Genomic DNA, 21,849 nt, shown 5'->3' on the forward strand with positions numbered 1-21,849 from the left:
AGTATGAATCACAGGAAGAGGAAAGGATACAAATATCAGGTTGAGGAGGTGCGGAGAGCCAGGTGCGACTAAGGGGGTGACCCCTTGTAAGCGGACCCACAAACGAGCCCGCCACTAAGACCCCGGGGGGGTAGAGGAGACAGTACTGTACACGGAGACAACTCCGCACAAATAAAAGGAAGAGCCCCAAATAACGGCTCAGAAAATAAAACTACCCTCCAAAACCAGGGCGAAAATCACAAACAAAAAATGAGTGCGTAAAGGCTAGCACTACTGCCCCGGACCGGGGAAAACCCAAAATAAAAGTACAACCCAGTATAAAAGACTGGGCTAACGAAAATAAAGACTCAGGAGTCGCAGCTCCGAAAAAACACACAAACCAAAATACAAAATACCGGGGACAACGTCCCTCACCCACGGACTCACACGAGCCGAAAACAAAACAAAACAAAGAACAAAAGAACCTACAGGAAGGCGGCTGCAGTGTACACACACTAACGCGCAGACCCCTTCCTTACCTTTTCTGAACACAGAACCAGCACAATACCTGACTCGAATGCTGAGTCTTTACCATGTGCTAATACCGGCTAGGTGGCAGAGCGAACAGTGACACCGAAGCCCCGACCGATGGTCAAAGAGGGCTTTAAATACCTTCTGGAGGTAGCCACCCCATTGGCACTAATGAGCACCAGGTGAAAATAATAAACCCCTGGTGGCCACAGCCGGTGCTACCTCCCAACCCTGACAACAAATATGAAAAGAGAAAAAGTTTTTAAATGTATGTAATGGTGTTTGTGTTCTAATAGACAATGAATTAACAAAGCTGGAACAAAGATTAGAATCTGCATAGTTAGTTAGGTAGTTGACAACTACATTAGTTAATGCCAGTTTGTGTAACCTTATTAAGACTTACCTTTTTTATCTCTCTCTGTGACAAATCCCAACCCCCCCCCCCCCCCCCCCCCCACAGATTTGCGATCAACCTGCAAGAGGGGCAGGTTGGAGACGTGTCCATTGCCTTCCACTTCAACCCCCGGTTCAGCCCCAGTGCGCATGTGGTATTGAATTCCAGGATGGGCAACTGGGGAGGAGAGGAGACGCCCGGGGAGTCAGCCATCCAACAGGGAGAGGACTTTCAGCTCCTCTTTATTGTCACCTCTGAGGGCTACCAGGTCAGAAGCACAGGAAGTGTGTGTGTGTGTTTGTGTGTGTGGGTGTGTCTGTATGTGTGCATGTGTATGTGTGTGTGCGCGTGTGCAATAATCTAGTTGACAGGACTAGGGTGTGGAATTCAATTCACAGAACAAATGCTTTAGATATAAATTATTATTATTTTTTTTTTTTGCAAAGTAGCAATTTTTAACATACTATAACATAACATACAGTACCATAATGTAACTAGGAGAATAGGCCAATAAGCCCAGCAGTGCTAACCTTTTCCTACCACTAAAGTGTGCCTAATGTTTAGGTGGTGTGTAGCACCACATCAAACCTGGTCTTGAAAACCCCCTGGGTTTCTGCCTTTCAACCCTGGCTTCCTCTTGGTTTGCTGCAGATCAAAATAAACAGCAGTGACTATCACCTGTTCAAACACCGCATGCCAGTGGAGGAGGTGGATGCCATTCGCATTCTGGGAGACTTTGATTTGAACCTAATGAACATCATCGGGGTGAGCAGCTGCATACCATATAGTCAGCATTTAAATTCAGCCATCTTGACTGATTGAGGTGTTGAGCAGGTCCTCTAATCCAGTGTCTTTCAGAGTGCACATTTTTAACATTGAAGCAGGGATTTGCATTTCAACATGTCAGCATGAAGACATTTGCAGACATGATTTGAGTAAGATGTGCGTTATTTTGTGCCCCCCTCTCCTCATTACTTCAGGGAGGAAAAGGGTTCATCCAGGGATACCCAGGCCTTGGACAGATGATGGTATGTGTGAATACAATTCTCTCGTAGCGTATAGAGAAGCGCTGACATGCCTGCAGACCTAGACACACACACACACACACACCTCAGTCCCTCTGTGTTTTCACACACTGACTATGCCGCTACATTACACATGCATGCCATCTGCATTCTTTTGCTAAGGACCAATGCATGCACAGCCCTGGTCCATGTGAGTGGCATGGTTTCATTTCCCCCCCTTAAAACAGTAAATACATTCAGTCCCAATACAGCAGGTATGGTGAGTTTTCCATGTGATCACCTGTTTTGAACAATTGATCAAATTGTCATTGACAATGAAACCCAGCAGACCCTACAGCTCTCTAGCACCAACATTATGAAGCACTGTAACAGACACACTGCTCTGTATTAATCCCGGTGTTTGTGTTGTGCAGAGCATCCCATACGTTGGGTCCATCTACGGTGGCCTGAGGAAGGGCATGTCTGTGCACATCCAGGGAGCGGTTCCCAGTGACGCCACCAGGTGAGCTGCCCCTATCGATGGGTGTGCTGACCCCTGCTGGCCATGGAGGGGACTGCAGTGAATGGGGCTTAATGGAGGAAGAATGAATGAGGCTATGTGGAACCAAAATGGGGAGAACTAATATATGCTCTCTATGACTTCTGATTTCATTTAATTACATTTTATTTCTTGAGTGCATTTTACAGGAAACTATTTGCAGAGACGCTTTGCAGTAAATCAGGCTTGAACCCACAAATACAGAGAATTTATACGTATCCATTTATACAGATGGATATACACTCTCTGAGCACATTATTAGGCATTTATTAGACTTATTTTTTTCAAGTCTTCTGCTGCTGTAGCCTATCCGCTTAAAGATCTGCAATTTCTGAGATACACAAACCACCCAGTCTGGTACCAACACAAATTCCACGGTCAAAGTCACTTAGATCACATTTCTTCCCCATTCTGACATTTGGTCTGAAAACAGCTGAACCACTTGACCACGTCTGCATGCTATTATGCATTTAATTGCTGCCTCATGATTGGCTGATTAAATATTTTCATTAACAATTATTCATTAACAACCTAATATAGTGCTAACTGAATGTAGGCTATAGTGCAGCAATTCAGATAGTACTTCACAAAAAAATACTACAGCATTTAACAAATAAAAAAGTATTTAACTAAAATTAAGCTAATTTTAATAAGTGGCCCAAGTTAACTGAATGAAAGGCCCTTCATGAAGAAATATATGAATGAGGTCATCAATGAGCCATGCCAAGACCTTGTGAAATGCAAATATTTTATGCACTGTAAACTGTAAATAACATACAGATGCATTCAACAGTTCATTTAGCTACATGTTATTTCAAGGAGAAAATTAAAAATTGTTCAGATTTAAAAAGGAAAAATGTTAGTTTCCTAGACACATTTCTGACACTTGGTCATTCTTGATATCATGTATCCAAGCTAAATCAACCATTTAAAACCTTAAATAGTTAAGTCCTTTGCCTGTGTCTGTACAACACTGAGAATCACATTCCTGAAATGATACACTAATCTTTTTAAACAAACTCCCAAGAGGTGCCTCGTCATGGCGGGAAAAAAAGGCTGAAAACCGTCAGAAACTGTGACTTTTCACTGGGATGTTTCAGGATTTAACCCATATATTCTATAGATCAATAGTCATCTCTCTCCTCACCAGTTAAACCAGTGAAGCAGAAAATGCATTCGGGTGAAGTGATGAACAACAACACTGTGGCAGCCAGTTCTGTAATAAGGCAGTTTCCAGCTCTTTACAGAAGGAGACTGAAGACGACTGAGAGCTTGTGTGTTATCTGGTGACCAAACATGCTCTCTGCCGCCCCCCCCGCAGGTTCCACATCAGCCTGCAGTGTGCTGAGGCCAGATGTAGCAACAAAGCCTTGTACATCAACCCCCGCTTCATCCCTGCCGGGGTGGTCGTATTCAACAGCTTCATGGAGGGCAAATTCGAGGAGCAGGAGAGGCCCACCGATATGCCCTTAGAGCTGGGGGAGAGCTTTGACATTGTCATCGTTGTCAAAGAAGAGGGCTACCAGGTCAGGACAGGATGTGTGTGTGTGTGTGTGTGTGTGTGTGTGAGTATGCGTGTGTCTGTGTGCGTGTGTGTATGCATATGTGTGTGGGTGTTTTTTGCATGTATGTTTTGCGTTTGAATTAGTGTATCAGGAAGGAACATTTTTTTTCCCTCAGATCCCTTGCTATGCGTCTTCCCAGCTCATCAAACATTACAGGAAAAAATGTTTGTTATTCGTTTAACTGGCTCCATCCATTATTGTGTTGTTGACTCTGCCTCTTGGTCTCTGGCTGGTTCAGGTGAATGTAAATGGCAGAGAGTTTTACATGTTCAAGCATCGTATGCCAGTGGAGAGGGTGCTGGCCGTGGCCATTGGTGGAGACGTGTACGTGGGGTCCGTCAACATCACAGGGGTGAGCAGAAAATCTGTGCTTCCTATTAAAGTTGAGAATTTGGCAGACCGTCTTATAAAGCGTTTAAAACACTGTATATTTCTACATGTAACCATCTGTATTTCCATTTCGGTGTGTGTAGATGTGATTGGATTCGGAGGTGCAGTGCATTGCGTTGCTCTCCCCCGCCCAACCCCTAACTTGTGTTTTTATTTTAGGGAAATGAAGGAGCAATACAGGCATGGCCAGCTCGAGGATATGTTGGGGTTAGTGTGAAAACTCTGGCATCCAACCACACACACAACCGTACGCATGCACACACATTCTATACCGGGGGTGTCCAATCTTATCCGGACAGGGCTAAAGTGGGTGCAGATTGTAGTTTGAGCGCAGCACAAAGACACCTGATTGTCTTGATTGAAGACCGTGATTAGTTCATCAGTTCAATCAGGTGTCGCAGCGTTGGGCGAAAACAAAAACCTGTACACAGATCGGCCCTCTACCGATAAGATTCGACTCCGCTTTATATCTAACGCCAGATTTGCAAACTTGATTTGCAAACTTGGTCCTTGTGATGTGCATGGTTTGAAGGACTATGTATTTGCTTTACAACCGTGCACCATTTTAAACAAAGTAAACTGGGTGAGGTAACTGTGTCATCAGCTGCTTTAATTGATTGATCCATTACCTGCTGGTAGACAGTGAAACCCAGCAGATCCTACAGGTCTCCAGCACCAGGGTTATGAAGCACTGCAACAAACTGCTCTCTATTAATCCCAATGTTTGTGTTGTGCAGAAAGACACATATACCCAGCCCATCCCTGGTGGTTTGAAGGCGGGGACGTATCTGTACTTTCGGGGATCTCTTCCCACCCATAACTCTAACAGGTGAGGACCCCCCCCCCCCCCCACTGGCCCTGAGGGGTACTGCAGGGAATGGCATCAAGACAGCAATGACATTTGAAACCAGTGATTGACAGTTGACCATAGCTCCACCACTTTTGCAATTCACAAGACAGCACTTTCCCATCCCTAATAGGGACTACACCTCCACACAAGAGAGGTGTAGTAACCGCTTGTATGATTTTGTAACATTTAAAAAAATAAAGAAAGTAAGATGAGGCCTCTGGTGTTGAGTTTCTTACCTGTTGACTCTGTGATTAAGTGTTCTTGCTCTCTGCAGGTTCCACCTTAACCTGCAGGCTGGGGATGATCTTGCCTTACACTTCAATCCCCGAATCCAAAGCAGAATTGTGGCGCTTAACTCCAGGTTGAACAATGGATGGGGCAAGCAGGAAAACGTTGAGGAGTTCCCCTTCCGGAAGGGGGAACCCTTCGAGTTGGTCTTCTTTGTCACTTCAGAGGGATACGAGGTCAGAAGAACAAGTGTGTGCGCATGCACGCGCGTGTGTGTGTGTGTGTGTATGCGCGCACACGCATGCGTGTGTGTGTGTGATGGAATTGTGCATGTATTGTGTGCATAAATGTAATACCTCCTTACTGCAGATGAATATAGTCCTTTTAACGAAAGTAGAGCATGATATTAATTGGAAGTTTGAATTCCCTGTAGGAAAAAAAAAGTAAGAATGAACAGAAATGTGAATTTGAGCCGTTTGTTTGTCCGGCCTTCCTCCCTGGTAACTACAGCTGTGGGTTGATGGGCACCAGATCTACCTGTACAAGCATCGTGTATCGCCAGAGCTGGTGACTGGAATCCTTATCGCTAAGGATGTCTCTGTGCAGGCCATGAACATCATCAGGGTGATTATTATTATAATTATTCTTATTATTATTACATCTCCTGTCATATTTGTGATGATTAATGGTATGCTTTTCCCTGTTACTTGTGGGGTGGGGGGTGGCTTGGCTGCCACCTGGTACATGCATGCACATGTACTGTTGAATGTGTTGGAAGCAACATTCAAACATTTTGAAGTAGAATACCAGTACTGCAGTTTTGAGTATGGTATCTGTAAAAAAACATTAAGCTCGAGTTTGCATTTCAGGATCAAGAAGACACAACAGCACCTCCAGCTCCAGAAGATGTGAGTGTGAATAATGCACACACATACGCACACGCACAAACACACAGACACACCCTGGCACACGCACACACACATAAGCACACACACACATAAATACAGGACATAAGGAGACAGACTGGTAACCCTCTTGTAGGCTTAAGATTACTAAGGGGTTAACCCTTTAGACACAACCAGGAATATACACAGGAACTGTGACAGATGTCCTCCATGGGTCCTACTTGAATAAACACATAGTTACACAAACTTAGCCTTATATCCAATAAGTGGGTTGAAGCATCACATGGCACTTGAACCGGAAATGGATGGATGCAGCCAGCATTGTAGATTCACTGGCTAATGCAAAAATGAATTCAGTGGCTTAATTTTCCTTTCTATTTCTGTTCAGATGTTTGTATATATATATATATAATAGAATCAGGAGGTGCACTGTTTTGTGTGTGTGTCCCCTAACTGGGTTTGTGTTTCAGGGAGAAGAAGGACGTGTAACAGAGTTTCCAGCTCCAGGAGATGTGAGCGTGAGTATGAGCACTCTGGCTTCTAACCACCGCTACACACACTCACACACACACACACACACACACACTCACACACACACACACACACACACACACTCTCACTCTCACTCACACATACACAAACTCACTCACTCACTCACACACACACACTCACACACACTCACAGCCTTGCATACACATGCATGCTCACTCATACAGATGTTCACACTCACAGTCACACTGTCTCACACACACACTCAGGCACACACACACATTCTAGACCAACAGATTTGCAAACCCTTGGCTTCCTGTAAGCTGGAAAGCTTGTTTTGTCCTTATAACCTCCCACTCATTTCTACCAAATAAACTTGTTTTTGATCAGATCAGTGACTGATCTATTCAGTGCTGATTGACAGTGAAACCCAGCAGACCTGACTGCTCTCCACCAGAGTTAAGCACCGCTACAACTGCTCTGTATTAATCCCAGTGTTCGTGTTGCACAGGCCGATGCTCCCTCCCTCAACATCGATGGCGGCCTGAAGCCAGGAATGTCTCTGTACTTCGAAGGAACGGTTCACACTGACACCAGAAGGTGAGGCCATAGTGGGTACTGCAGTAAATGGGCTAAACCCACTATCAAGGAATAAGCCTTTATGGAACTGAAAAAGGGTGGAACTATTGAATCCTGTCAGTAATTATTTTCCACTATTTCCACTGATGGATGGAGCGACATGAATGGATACATAATCTAATGTTAAAGTGACTGGAAAGTTGATGGGATAATTATGATATGACCGTAATTCATCAGAGAGGGATGTATTCACTATGCCTCCACCAAACATCTATCCAACGTAATGTAAATAACTATAATAACAAACATTTCAAGTCAGACATAAATTCTGTGTGTAAGGATTGTATGGGTGCGGAATGCCTCACTATTCCACCTCTCTCCTCAAATCCTCCCAAAATGTACAACCTACAAGTAAATTCTGTTGGAGTAGGAGAGAGACTGGGAGAGGGATGAAGAGCTGAAAAAAGGCAAGATGCAAACTCCACCCAGAAAGACCCCTGATGGAAGGCAGTGGCACAGTTGTCACGAGTAACAAATGCATTCTCTCATCCAATAATAAAAGCGTGGATGCAAACATGCGATCATTTAAAATGCGGACATTTAAAAATAAAAATTTTATATTCCCGCCACCACCTCTTGGGAGGTCAACTTTATTTTTAATAATACAAAAACAAACATATATACATTGGTAAATTTCAGAGAGAGAGGGGGGGGGAGGGAGAGGGAGAGGGAGAGAGACAGCGAGCAAAGGAAGAACAGTATGAAGCCTTTGAGGGGAGGGTAAAACAAAACAGACAGGTGGACAAGTCTGACTTGTACAATGACTTTATGAAAGGACCCCAAATGTTTGCCATGTGTGAGCTTTGGCGCTGGTGTGAAATGAGTTTGATGGATATGTGTTCTTTGAGTAGATAAGACCAATGTGTTATGTTTATTTTGTGTCTTGTTTTCCAGTTTAAGAGGATGGTTTTCTTGGCGATAGCTAGGGAAATGAGTATAGGTTTGGTATTTTGATTTGGTGGGTTGATTGTTGAGAGGTCTCCTAGTAGACAGAGGAATGGACAGAGTGGAACACTACAGCTCATAATGAGAGATATTTGGTCTGTGACTTGTTTCCAGAAATGGTGAGTTGGTGGGTAGAGCCAGGTCGAGTGGAAGTAATTATCTGGGGTATTCAAAGAGCAGTGAGTGCAAGTGTCTGAGTACACAAATCCCATTTTAAACATCTTTTGGTGAGTGATATGAGTTCTGTGAATTACCTTGTATTGTATTAGTTGCAGGTTAGTATTGGTGGTCATCGTGAAGGTGTTCCTACAGATTTGAGTCCAGAAGTCTGAATTGTAGCTGAGTGATAAGTCTTTTTCCCAGGCTTGGATGGGGAGGGATATTGTTAGCTCTGCGGTTGATATTAGTTTGTATAATTTGGAGATTCTTTTTGGTGTTGATTTTTTTATTAATTTCATCCATTAGCGGAGGTGGTTGTAAGTAGTTGTTCATTATTTTAGTTTTATATTTTAAAACAGATTTTAATTGAAAGTACTGGAGGTATTGCTCTTTCCCAATATTATACTTATGGACCAAATCCTGGAAGGTGATGAAGGTGCCATCCTCAAAGATGTGTTGAAGATGTGTGATACCTTTTTGTTGAAGGAGAGTGGTGTTTTGTTAATCAAGAAGTCAGGATTGTGCCATATTGGAGTGTATTTGCATTGTGAATTTAAAGATTTTGTTAATTTTCCACCAGGCACTCAGAGTTGTTGAAATGACAGTGTTTTTGAAGCAGTTGTGGCGTTTTATAGAGGCACTGAGGAATAGTAGATCGGAGATGGAAATTTCTTTACATTCTGATTGTTCTATTTCTATCCATGGGTTGTCCTGTTGGTTGGGATGAATCCAGTTTGTGACGTAGCTTTGCTGGTTTGCCAAATAGTATTGATAAAAGTTTGGGGCTTCCAGTCCTTGAGTTTTGAGTTTCTGTAAGGTAGAAAGTTTGATCCAGGGCGTTTTATTTTTCCAATAGAATTTAGTTGTGATGGTGTTTAATGAACTAAACCATTTTGTGGTGGGCTGGGTTGGAATCATTCTGAAGAGGTAGTTAATCTTTGGTAGTATGGTCATTTTTACAGTAGCTATTCTGCCAATTAGAGATAGTGGTAAGTTTAAATCATCTTCAATTGTATTTATTAACAGAATGAAATTAAGGAGGAACAACTCTGACAGCTTGTTGGAAATATTCATACCCAGATATTTGATATTGCAAGTGGAGATGAGTTCTGAGATGTAGCATTCCAGTCGGCACTATTTATGGGTAAAATGGTTGATTTTGTCCAATTAATAGCGTAGTCAGATATTTGAGAGAATGAATTAATGAGACTGATGACCTCATGCAGGGAGTTTGATGGGTCTTGTAGGTAGAGGAATATGTCGTCTGCGTAAAGGCTGATTTTGTGGTGTGTAGAGGGGGTATGGATTCCCTTTATTTTATCGTTTTGACTTATTGACTTATTTAACTGTGGCCATTGGTGAATTATATAATATTTTTATCCAGTGAATAAACGATTCTCCAAAGCCATATTTGTTGAGTGTTTTAAACAGGAATGTCCAATGTACTCTGTCAAATGCCTTTTCTGCATCTAGTGAAGCGATTCTTGTTTTAGTTTTGTTTTGATTTGATGTATGAATTAAATTGAAAGGTCTACGCATATTGTTTGAATAGTGTCTTCCTTTGATAAATCCGGTTTGATCTGGATGGATTAGTGATGGGGTAACCATTTCAATTCGGGTGGCTAGTGCTTTCCTGATCATTTTAAGGTCGGTGTTGATGAGCGATAGGGGGCGGTAGCTGGAACATAGGGTTGGGTCTTTATCAGGCTTCAGTAATACTGAGAGGAGGGCTGTGTTCATGTGCAGTGGTATTTTTTTGTTTAGTTTGATGTCAACTGTCATTCTGAAGAAGAGATTGTGTTCCAGAAGTGCTTAAAGAACTCAGCGGGGAAACCATCAGGTCCTGGTGCTTTATTGTTAGGCATCTGGTTAATTGCTTTATAGAATTCTTCCAGTGTTAGGGGTGCATCTAGTTCAATTGCTAGTTTTTCATTAAGACAAGGTAGGTCTACATGGTTAAGAAAAGAGTGAGTATCTACTAAATTTGGTTCGTGATCCGAGGTATATAATTTGTTGTAAAATTCCCGGAATGTATTGTTAATCTCAGTGGGTGTGGTCACGGGTTCCCCTGAGTTCTTTATAACTGAGATGAGAGATTTGTCTTTGTTCGGCTTGAGTTGGTTTGCCAGATATTTTCTTGATTTGTTATTGTGTTCAAAATTGTCATGTCTAAGTCTTTGTATTAGGAACTGGGTCTTTTTGTTTATGATATTGTTTAGTTGAGAAGTGGTTGCCACTAGTTCGTTCTGTATTTCTTCTGTGGGATTACAAGCATACATGCCATTCAATTCTTTGAGTTTGTGTTCTAAATTATTTTCAAGTTCAAATTATTTTTTTTCTTATATGAAGAGTATGAAATTATTTTTCCTCGCAGCACTACTTTGGCAGTTTCCCAGAGTATTGAGGGTGGAATTTTGTTTATTTCCAAGAAGGATGCCCATTCTTTAGTGAAGAAGGTGTTGAAATCAGCATCTTTAAGCAGTGAGATATTGAAACGCCATCAAATGCGGACATTTAAATCATGATTTACATGCTCACTGTGGTTTAGTCTGGTGACTGACTGGATGACATAACTCAAATAAACTCAGATTTATTTGGAACAGATTAAATTGTTGTCTCTACAAATCATCCAATCCCATAATAAACAAAAATAATTATATTCCAAATTGGTTGCTAGTTTATGTTCTTTTGAACCAAGTTTTATCCTGGAAAATAAATTGCAAATGCTTTAGTGATTTATACAGTTATTTTGCACCCTTACAATAATTATTGCACAAAATGGCTTCACAATTGTAACAATCATAAACATAGTATGACTGATTGAGCAGCCTATGCTCTTTGTAGTCATATTTCACAGCTTTGCATCGCATTGTCTTTGAGTAACTCAGTAAGAAGTAACAAATGTTACAATTGTGCCCGTTCTCCCCTCCCTTGGAAAATGGTGAAATGGCAAAGTAATGACACATTGCACGGCATATTTTCTGTAGGCCTAGCTCCTGTGTTTATCAGAATGGATGTAAAGATAGGAGCCAGGCTTCTGGGCATAAAAAACAATAAATAAATAAATGCTGCTCTGGTTTTCAACTCTTATGTGATGTTTAATGTGTGATTACTGGCACACTCTGACGTCAGTTGTGCAAAAAAAGCTAAGTTTGATTTGGCCTATAAGCAGGCTCTTTCTGGTTGTTTTGCTGCACTTGATTGTTTCAGAAGATGAAAGCACATATCCTGAAGATCAGCCTGGTACTCTTCTGTGTATTCTTAATATTGCAAGTTCTGTCCTCCTAATGGTGAAGCCAAACCATGCCTGCCTTCTCTGAACTCCATAAAAACACTGGCTACCTCCATTACCAGCTGGATCCTCTCACCATAACTCGAAGGAATCTGTGATAAAGTGTTCTTGCTCTCTGTCGCCCTCTACAGATTCGCCATTAACCTGGTGTCTGGGGATAATGACATTCTACTACACTTCAACCCCCGATTCGAACCTGACGTATTGGTGATGAACACCGAGGCAAATGGATGGCAAAATGAGGAAAGGGAGGACTGCCCCCTTCAGAAGGGAAAGGACTTTCAGCTGCTCTTCAAGGTCACCTCCGAGGCCTACGAGGTCAGAACGACAGGAACTATGTGTGTGTGCACATAGGGTCGGCCCTGAACTTTTGGGGCCCCTCCCCCTTTTCTTTCTGTGCCTACCATCTCAGGGGCCCTAAACATTATGGAATGGGTGGGGGGTGGGTTTACTAAAAACTGTAAAAACTGCTTGCCATGTTGCTGTCCTTTCTTTGGCCGTGTGCTGTATCAGGGCCACTGAAAGTTTTTCCTAATTCATTTGCCAAAGTACATTCAGCTCAATTCAATTTTATTTGTGTAGAGCTTTTCACAATCGAACAGAAGGGCAAGAAGAATAGGGCAAACACCATGCCTAAACCCTCAGAAAAATCCCTCTAACTCTGCCAAGAAAAACCTCCCCAGTAGGAAGGCATCTACTACATCAGGGCAAGGGACAGGAGTGGAGCATCCACTACATCAGGGCAAAGGACAGGGCTGAAGCATCCACTACATCAGGGCAAGGGACAGGGCTGGAGCATCCACTACATCAGGGCAAGGGACAGGAGTGGAGCATCCACTACATCAGGGCAAAGGACAGGGCTGAAGCATCCACTACATCAGGGCAAGGGACAGGGCTGGAGCATCCACTACATCAGGGCAAGGGACAGGGCTGGAGCATCCACTACATCAGGGTAAGGGACAGGGCTGGGGCAGTCTGTGACCTCAGGGCTGAGGAGGGACAGGAGCCCCAAGAAAGAAACAAAAAAGGATTAGGTTAGGCAGTGTATTGACCAGTACACGGTATTAGATGTGTGTGCATGGCTGTGTTGTGTTGTTTTTCCTCTAAAGTATGGCATGATAATGAATTGAATGATCGAATGCTTTGGAAGATAAAATGACATAAACATAATTTATTGATGGTGGTGCCCATCTTGACTCCTTGCATTCCTCTCTGGCTCTTACAGATCATTGTTAATGGCAGTAATGTACACACGTACAAGCACCGCTTGCCAGTGGAACAGGTGACCCACATCGGAATCCGTGGGGGCGTTACTATGCAAACCGTCAAGGTCTTCAAGGTGAGGAGGTGCCTTGTGCATCCTACATTTAATTCAAATAGGAGTACTACATTTTTCTCTATGGTATGTGTAAGTAATATTTATCGAGAACAAACACAATAATGCTGGTCTTTCTCAGTCTTACACAGCACACTTTTTGAATATTGTTTTCTTTCCGTTTACATTCAGTTTACATTTGTAGATATGAGAAGACAAGGCAATTCATTGTTCTGCGTTCCCCACCCCTAACTGGTTTTGTGTTTCAGGAACAAGGAATCATAAAGGTGTATCCAGGACCAGGAAATGTGAAGGTTTGTGTGAACACTGGCCGCTCGCTCACTCACTCACTCTCACACACACACACACACACACGTGTGTGACGTGGTCTAGACCAGCATTCTGCATTTTCTGTTTTTTGTGGGCTGCAAGGTGTGCTGGTCTTGGTTTTTTGTCTTGACATCATCCACCCATTTATACCAAATAAACCAGATGAGGTGGGTTCATTCTTTAATTGATCAATTCATTGCTGAATGACAGTGAACCCCAGTAGAACCTACGGCTTTCTAGCACAAAGGGTTATGACTCACTGCCACAGACAAACTGCTGTTTGTGTTGCACAGGATGGAGGACATTCCCAGGACATTGATGGCGGTTTAAGGCCAGGAATGTCTCTATGCCTCCAAGGAACAGCTCCCGAGGGGAACCCGGACAGGTGAGCAGCCCGCTGGCATACTGCATAGAATAAGGAATGGGGTTGAAGCTCTATTTAGTGGTAGACAAATAAATAGGGTTTTGTGGAATCAGAAAGGGGTGGCACTATTTATTTCAGTGATGCCCTGATTTCACCCAATCATTTTGTAAATGGTTGGCATTTATGTGGCACCTTTATCCAAAGCTCTGTACAGTTGATGCTTCTCATTCACCCATTCATACACACACACAACAAAGGTGATTGGCAGCCATGCAAGGCACCAACCAGCTCGTCAGGAGCATTTAGGGGTTAGGCGTCTTAGTCATGGACACAGCGACACAGCCCTGCCGGGGGATCGAACTGGCAATCCTCCGACTGCCAGACAACTGCTCTTACCTCCTGAGCCAATGTCCTGCTTATTATGTAATTTGTGAAAGGTCACTCCCCCTTCACTAGTATAGGGAATTAACTCTGCACTGAGAGTGATTTGTGGAAGTTGAAAACATCTCTAAAAGAATACAAGGGAGTAGATATCAGCCTCATACTCATCTATGTACTCTTCGCAATACTACTGCAGCCGACATTCTGTATTGTGATAAAACAAAGGATCCTCCTCTAGCTAACATGCAGATTGAAGACCTGAGGACGATTATAGCAGCTGAGTATCTTATCTAGCAACACAGTGATGAAGCCTTCTTGCTCTCTGTCACCCTCTGCAGATTCAACATTGACCTGATGTCTGGGGATGACATCGTATTGCACTTCAAAGTGTATTACAGGTTTGGGTTAGTTGTGTTCAACACCAAGGTGGGAGGTTGGCAGCGTGAGGAGAGGGTCGGTGATCAGCCCATCCAAGCAGGAAGGAACTTTGACCTTATCTTCAATGTCACTTTAAAAGGCTACCAGGTCAGAAGGAGAAGAACTGTGTGTGCGTGGGGGGTATTGTGTACGTACGTGTAACTCCTCCTTTTTGCAGGGGATAATAATCGTATTGAGTATGGCATGACATTCAACTGACAGAAAGAATGCTTTGGGAGGTTAAATAACATGAGCACAAATTGTAAAACATAGCAGCCTCTTTGACCCCTCGCCTTCCTCTCTGGGTCCTGCAGGTGATCATTAATGAACGTCCGTTCTACCTCTACAAGCACCGCATGGCAGCGGATAGTGTGACCACCATGTGTATCGGAGGAGACGTCTCCTTCCACGCAATCAACATCATCAGGGTGAGGAGGAGCCTCATGCTTCTCTCTCTGTCAGCCTCACTCTCTTTCTCTCTGTCTCTCACTCTCTGTCAGTCTCTCTCTGTCTCTCACTGTCAGTCTCACTCCCTCTCACTGTCTCTCAGTGTCTCCCTGTCAGTCTCACTCTCTTACTCTCTCTCGGTCTATCACTCTCTGTCAGTCTCTCTCTGTCTCTGTCTCGATCTCTTTCCCTCTCCCTCTGCCTCTGCTTCTCTCAATTTTGATGTCGTTGGCTTTATTGGCAGGACAAATCCAGTTCTATTGCCAAAGCAACACAGTAACAGAATTTATGAAGCACATTTATAAGATATAACGAGCATGAACACTTACAGTAAACATCAAGGCAAAGATAAACATACTGACATCGCACAAAAAAATCATGAAGGTTTTAATGTTTAATTTAAACATTAATCATCTCTGTCTCTGAAAAATTGTCAGTCTTCTTCCCATTTCCTTTACTCAAACTCAAAATTTGAATTTTAATTTGACTGTTGTCATCTCTTTCTGAACTCAGTTTATCTCTGTAAATGTGCAGTAGAATGGGTGCTGAACTAACTGTGCTAGCCTGTACAGAGTGTGCATTTATCACCTCTCTCTCCATCTCTCACTCCTCCAGGACAGTACAGGCGGTGAGGAAACAGGCTACAACTGGAGATTCCTGCCTGTGAGTTTCTGAGTGTGAGTGACTGAATGAGGGAATGACTGAATGAATTTCCATGTCTGTTTTCAAGCCATCTCACAAGAACAAAAAAAAAATTCTTTCCATTTCAGATGTTGAGCACACAACCAACCTACAACCCGGTGAGTACTGAGTACCGTCTGGATGGTGTGAAACTGTGCGATATCAGAGCAGCGATTCACCCTTGTGATACGTTGTATTTTTGTGATACGTTGTATTTTTTAAATACGTTGTATTTTTGTGTTAGTGTGTTTGAGAAAGAAGGAGTGTGAGAAAGAATGAGGGACAGAAACAGAGAGCAATGGAGAATATTTCTGTTCAGCCCGTTCCCTTCTCCACGATGTGGAGTCATCAAGGGTCCGAGGTATCAAACCAGCCTCAAACAACCATGCTGCTACTAGATATACAGTAGATACTTCAAGGGTTGTTTCTCCTGAACAATTCTTCCATTGAGTTCAACAGGAAAATTAGTCAGGGGAGATGTCCCTTGTAGTATCTACAGCATATCTGGCAGCAGCAGGATGGTTTGAGGCTCATCTGATACCTTGGACCCTTGATGACATAAAGCCATTTAGCTATCAAATGTGTTCTATACTGTATCAGCATAATCCTCAGCCAAATAAAGTCCCAACCCCCAATTCCCATAGAGATCCATACAAATGCAAAGAGTTATAGTATCGCTTGTAGGACAATCTGAGAACAAGATATCCAGACTCTGGTGATAGTCCAAGTATTTGTTGCCGAGGGCAATGACATTCTTTTGAATTTGAGGGTTATGTCATTAGGCAGCGTTGTCATGGTAACCTGCTAGGAGCCTACGCTTTCACTGAACTTCACCCAAGCAAATTCTGCTACATATATTTTCTGTCCAGTCCATTCCCTTCTCCACGATGATCCCCGAGGGGATGAGTCTTAAGAAGACCATGGTTTTTGGTGGCAGAGTGCTATCTGGAGCCGACAGGTAACCTGTGTACCTCTCCAAACTCTTTCTCTTTCACATTTCTCTTCATTTGGTTCTTCCTCTCCTCCTCACCACTCCCCCTCTCTATAACTGCATCTCTGACATCACACACCTCACACAAACTCTCTAAGAAACTAAGCACCCTGATCTGGTTTATTCCAGCACAGCACAGCTGTTCACAAGAGATAATTCAATATTCAAATGCATTGCGCTTTTAATTAGTTTTGCATTGCATAAGGTGCCTTGAATTCATTACATGCGTTTAGTCTTGCCTATGTACATACACCTGGGATCTCACGGGGATCTGGTTTAAACAGGATTCATGCCTAAATGTGTGTGAAAACTGCATTGTTTTGAATCTCACCCAAGGAGCAACTGGGTAGTTGATAATTTGGTGAAGGCGACATGCAGTGGTACACGAAATGAGCCACAGCCTTGGATGGAATCGGACTAATGCCTTAGCCAGTTTAGCTTGATTTACAGTATTTGACAAGGCAAGTACATTTTGGCCTACATCCAGCAAAATCACAGAATTGTTCCCATTATCATCCTTGATATATCAACTTAGCTTGGCAGCATTCATTAATGATTCATAAAAAACCATAATAATAGTAATGATTTGACAGTGGTCCTGCAGTTGAACTGATCTAGAAGTGCTCTTTTCCAGCACAAACCAAGCTAATTTATTCGGGATTATCTGTAATTTATCATTCAATAAATTTGTCAGATCTCCATACCATGAAGACATAATAGTTAATAACCTTACTAAGAAGAAAACCTATCGCTGTTAAGATAATCAAATGTCTACTAATGAAATGTACATACTAGGGATGTGACAAATCATCAGTTTTTCTAACCGGTTACCATCCCATTTTCTAAACGGTTAACTGCTTATGACCGCTAGGGGTCATATGTTTTTTTTTTTTAATTCTTATTTTTACTGAATTATTGAAAAATTGTATTGCATTTTCAAACTTTATTTTGGGCCATCTCAATAGTTAAATGTCAACATTGTACGTCCGACAATAGTAAGTCACCCAAATTGGCAAGTTAAATATTTACATTTACATTGACATTGTGCATCCCTGTAGTTTAAGTCCACTGGTCGATCGTGTGTCATTTTTTAATGATGGCTTCTGCGTCATAGACTTGATTGGCATGTATTCTGTAAATGTGCTGCTGTGAACAACTTTGTTACAGACCGGGTTGTGCACTCAAAATTCCGTGGTCACGCATTATTTGGCTGATAGAATATGACACCGGGGGCATGTTCAATCTGAAAACGGTGTGCACTGCTTTGCTACGGTTTCCGGGTTGAACGACGTGTTTCCTCAAAACGGTGAGGTATGTTTTCTCTCGTTTGGTGGGTGTGTCAGAGGTGTTACCCAATCAGCAGCGACGTGTATATAAACCCCGCCCCGTATTTAAAAAGGCAGTGCGCACAATGCATCCAAATAAAGTCATTTACAAATGCATCCACTGCAGCTTGATGTCTGCAACAATTGAAGACATTAGAAGACACATTTGTCGTAAGTATTTTATTAGTAAATAGGCCTAATACTCGTAACACAGTCTCGAAGGTAAGAAGTGGATCATCCTTCACCTGAAATGTTTGCCTTGTCATCCTGAAATGCGAAGCAAATGTTGGATCGTTATAATTAGGAACCACAGTTTCCACATACTCCTTCACTCGATCGGGATGTTCTCTGCTATTCTGCTGGACGGCAAGGGCAGTGACGGTAACATCAAGCGTATTTTGTAGGATTAAATACGTTTCTAAACCGATTTCATCGGGCTCCAAAAATTCTTCGAAAAGAACGCAAAGAATGGCCTTCTCAGCCGCCATAGTTGCAACGCTTGCATAACGCAACAGGGCGTTCAACGCACCACCGTTTCCGTTTAAATAAACGTTTTGCTACGTTTTGTCGGGGCTGAACGCACCCCGGGTCTATTTTACCATATGCGACTGGTCTAATGATTTTACTTTCCTGCCAATACAGGTCTCTGTACAATTTGATATATTTTTATGTAATGGTAAACTTGCATTTTATATTCCAATGCATTTTATATGGCGTGGCACAAAAAAACTATAGTACTGTAGCATTCAATTCCATGCTGTGTTTGCATTCTTAACCCTCTGAAATGGCCGCCGATTGCTTGTGGATAGCGTATTGTAATATTCCGTTCAACATTTGTCCAATGATGTATTGCTTTGTTAATTTGTAGGTACAGCTAAGTGGAAAGTTTGGCGTTCAGTTTGCCGCATTGAATTTGCGCGTCAACGAATAAACACGGATCTTCTGTGAACCTTAGGAAACGACATAACGTTACCATTAGCCATAAATCAAAAACAGCTAACGAAATGATTTGATAACTATAATATTGTGGCATTCAATTACGGTGTTTGCATTTTAAACCCCTTGAAATGGCCATATTGCTCGCTCAAACTACTGAAGCTTGTCAATTGGCAGTTTTGAATAGTTCAGAACCGCAATAATATGCATAGTGATGAACATGCATTTATTTCACCTTCAGAAAAAAATAATGGTTATCGGTTATAATTTCTTTGTAACCGTTTACAAATCAGTTTCGATTAACCGGTTACCTTGAATGTAATCCAAACCATATACTACCTACATGCTTGTGTGCAGCTGATGCAAGTAGCTCCAGAGGATGAAGTTGACATTATGCATCGCCCAATCGTACAGGAGGGTTGGAAAGGGTTGACTTGCCGGTGGACAGTAAGGCCAAGCTCCACATGTCTTTCTCTGACTCAATCTGGTAAAAATCTGTGTTTCGGAGTACCACGAATGTCTTCACTCTCCGGAAAATCAATTGGATATTTGAAATTCGGGTGGGAATTGGACATGGGTGTCGAATAAATAAATAAAAACTCACCTCAACTACACAATTTCTTGATGTACTGCAGTGTGTAATGACACGTGTTGTGTGTGTATTTCCTATAGGTTCGCTTTTGACTTCATTGCGAGCAGCACTGGAGACAGAGTCTTTCATTTTAACCCACGGCTAAAGGAGAACTCGGTGGTGCGGAACAGCTATATTCGTAAGAGTTGGGGGTCGGAGGAGAGCTATGTAAAATCCAACCCTTTCCGTGAGGGCGAGTTCTTTGAGGTGAGGAGACATGAGTAGGACTTAAACAAGTCTATACAGCACGTCACTGTTCTGATCGTGTCTGTGGTAGCCCAATGCAGTGTAATTTTTTACATACAGTGAACTTCATAATTTTTGGGAGATACATTTTTACATTTGCAATCAAAGGGTATTTTTTGTATACATTTTGTTCAAATTACTACACTTTATATACATAGTCCCCATATTTGAGGGCACCATAATGTTTGGGAAATTAATTTCCACAAACAATGTGGGATTTATAAATTAATATTCATCTTTTATTTTTATAAAAAAAAAAAATTGAATATTATAATTGTTTGTATCATATTAAACTGGACAACTGGATTAGGGCTACTTCCATTAACAGCACTTCATCGTCCGCTTCAGAGAAGTCTTTTTTTCGGCTACCTCATATGGTATTTTAGAGGCGTCAATTCATGCTAATCATAAATTCTGCGAACACATTTTTATTTTGAATTGTCAAGACACATGTACCTAGGGGGGAAAAAAAGCTACACGCCTCTCCAGAGGAAATTAATGGAATGCATGTTCACATGATTCGTATGACAGGTCGAGACCACTCGTAAATGCTGCTCCTACCTAAGAAGAAATTCAAAATGAGTGAAAATTGGTGAATGCACCAAGTTCTCTTAAATTACACCTACAAGTGTAAGAACAAATCTTTGTGTTTCTTGCATGAGGCCCACTGATCCTAAACCAAAAAATTAGTTTTTCTAAGACAAAAACTGAAAGATTATTGCCTGATCATTTATCCAATCTGAATCCAATTGAAAATACATTTCGGATGCTGAAGAGACACCTTCAGGCAACTAAGCTGAAAAGAGCAGAGATGATACTCGGCACCTGTAATGTATATCGGCCACAGACTTCAAGCGGTCATTGTATGAAAAGGATATGCGACAGTGTTACCTGCACAGTGTGTAACCTGATTTTTCTTAATTTCACATTTTCTTTAATTTGTTTGTTTTCCTGAACTCTATCCTTCTTCATCTCTCATTGTCGTATTTTCTCTTTTTTTTTTTACCCCCAACCAGGTCATGATTCGGTGTGGGAGGCAGAAGTTTAAAGTTTTCGCAAACGGGAAGCACATGTTTGACTATTGGCACCGTTTCCAGCTATTTACTGAGATCGACAGCCTGACCATCCAGGGGGATGTGCAGCTGCTCTACGTACTTATCTGAGCCTTGCTGTTCTGAACTTACTACTCTGATACCCTACTGTGATGACTGATGTCACAGTTCTGATACTTTCCTTTCATGTCACTGTTCTCATATCCTGCTGTGATATCACTCTTCCAATGTCACTGTTCTGATACCTGATGTCACTGTTCTGATGCCCTGCTTTGAAGCCCCCTCACATCCTAGCTTTTAGTCCTAGATGCCCACTACAGAGTCCACAGTTTCCTGCCTCATTCCTCTGCCTTCCTCTCATTAAGGCTGTTTGTTTACTGGTGTTAGGGGCTGTGTTTCATTAAAGAAACTTAATAAACATTTTCATGCATTTTAAAGATTGCTTCATTTTTCCAAGAGAATGTTTCATCGTATCAATGGAATTATGAACTACCATAAAGAACATCGGGTTCATGGCCTTGGTTGATGTTTTGTTTATTATTTAAAGCACACCATCAGTTAAGGTTTCAAGAAAGAATTTTCAAATCATTTGGTTTCCAGGTCCCGGAAATTCATAATTTCCCTATGAATAACACAGGCATACATTGTGTTGTGTGGCTTAATGAGCTTCTCTTAATCAATGCGAAACAGAATCTGTCATTTTGTTACCTGTTAACACTCAAAATTAGCTTGGTGACAGCAACATAGACAGATCTACCACAATACAGAATACTTGCAGTAGAACCAACTTAACAGGTGTAACAA

General features: G+C 42.1%; 1 protein-coding gene across 1 annotated transcript; it reads left to right on the forward strand.

Moving 5' to 3' along the window:
* The first annotated feature begins 1,121 nt into the window (after positions 1-1,121).
* Positions 1,122-21,482, forward strand: LOC133107361 (uncharacterized). The gene is made up of 20 exons (XM_061216352.1): positions 1,122-1,172; positions 1,556-1,669; positions 1,885-1,932; positions 2,343-2,431; positions 3,789-3,993; positions 4,271-4,384; positions 5,160-5,251; positions 5,547-5,736; positions 7,406-7,494; positions 12,061-12,247; positions 13,155-13,268; positions 13,514-13,558; positions 13,868-13,959; positions 14,658-14,844; positions 15,051-15,164; positions 15,799-15,846; positions 15,954-15,983; positions 16,734-16,822; positions 19,789-19,954; positions 21,010-21,482. Exons 2-20 carry the CDS (start codon positions 1,598-1,600, stop codon positions 21,154-21,156), a joined length of 2,118 nt encoding a protein of 705 aa, XP_061072336.1. The 5' UTR covers positions 1,122-1,172; positions 1,556-1,597; the 3' UTR covers positions 21,157-21,482.
* Positions 21,483-21,849: the final 367 nt, after the last annotated feature.

This window comes from Conger conger, chromosome 13 (genome assembly GCF_963514075.1).
Source record: "Conger conger chromosome 13, fConCon1.1, whole genome shotgun sequence".
NCBI lineage: Eukaryota > Metazoa > Chordata > Actinopteri > Anguilliformes > Congridae > Conger > Conger conger.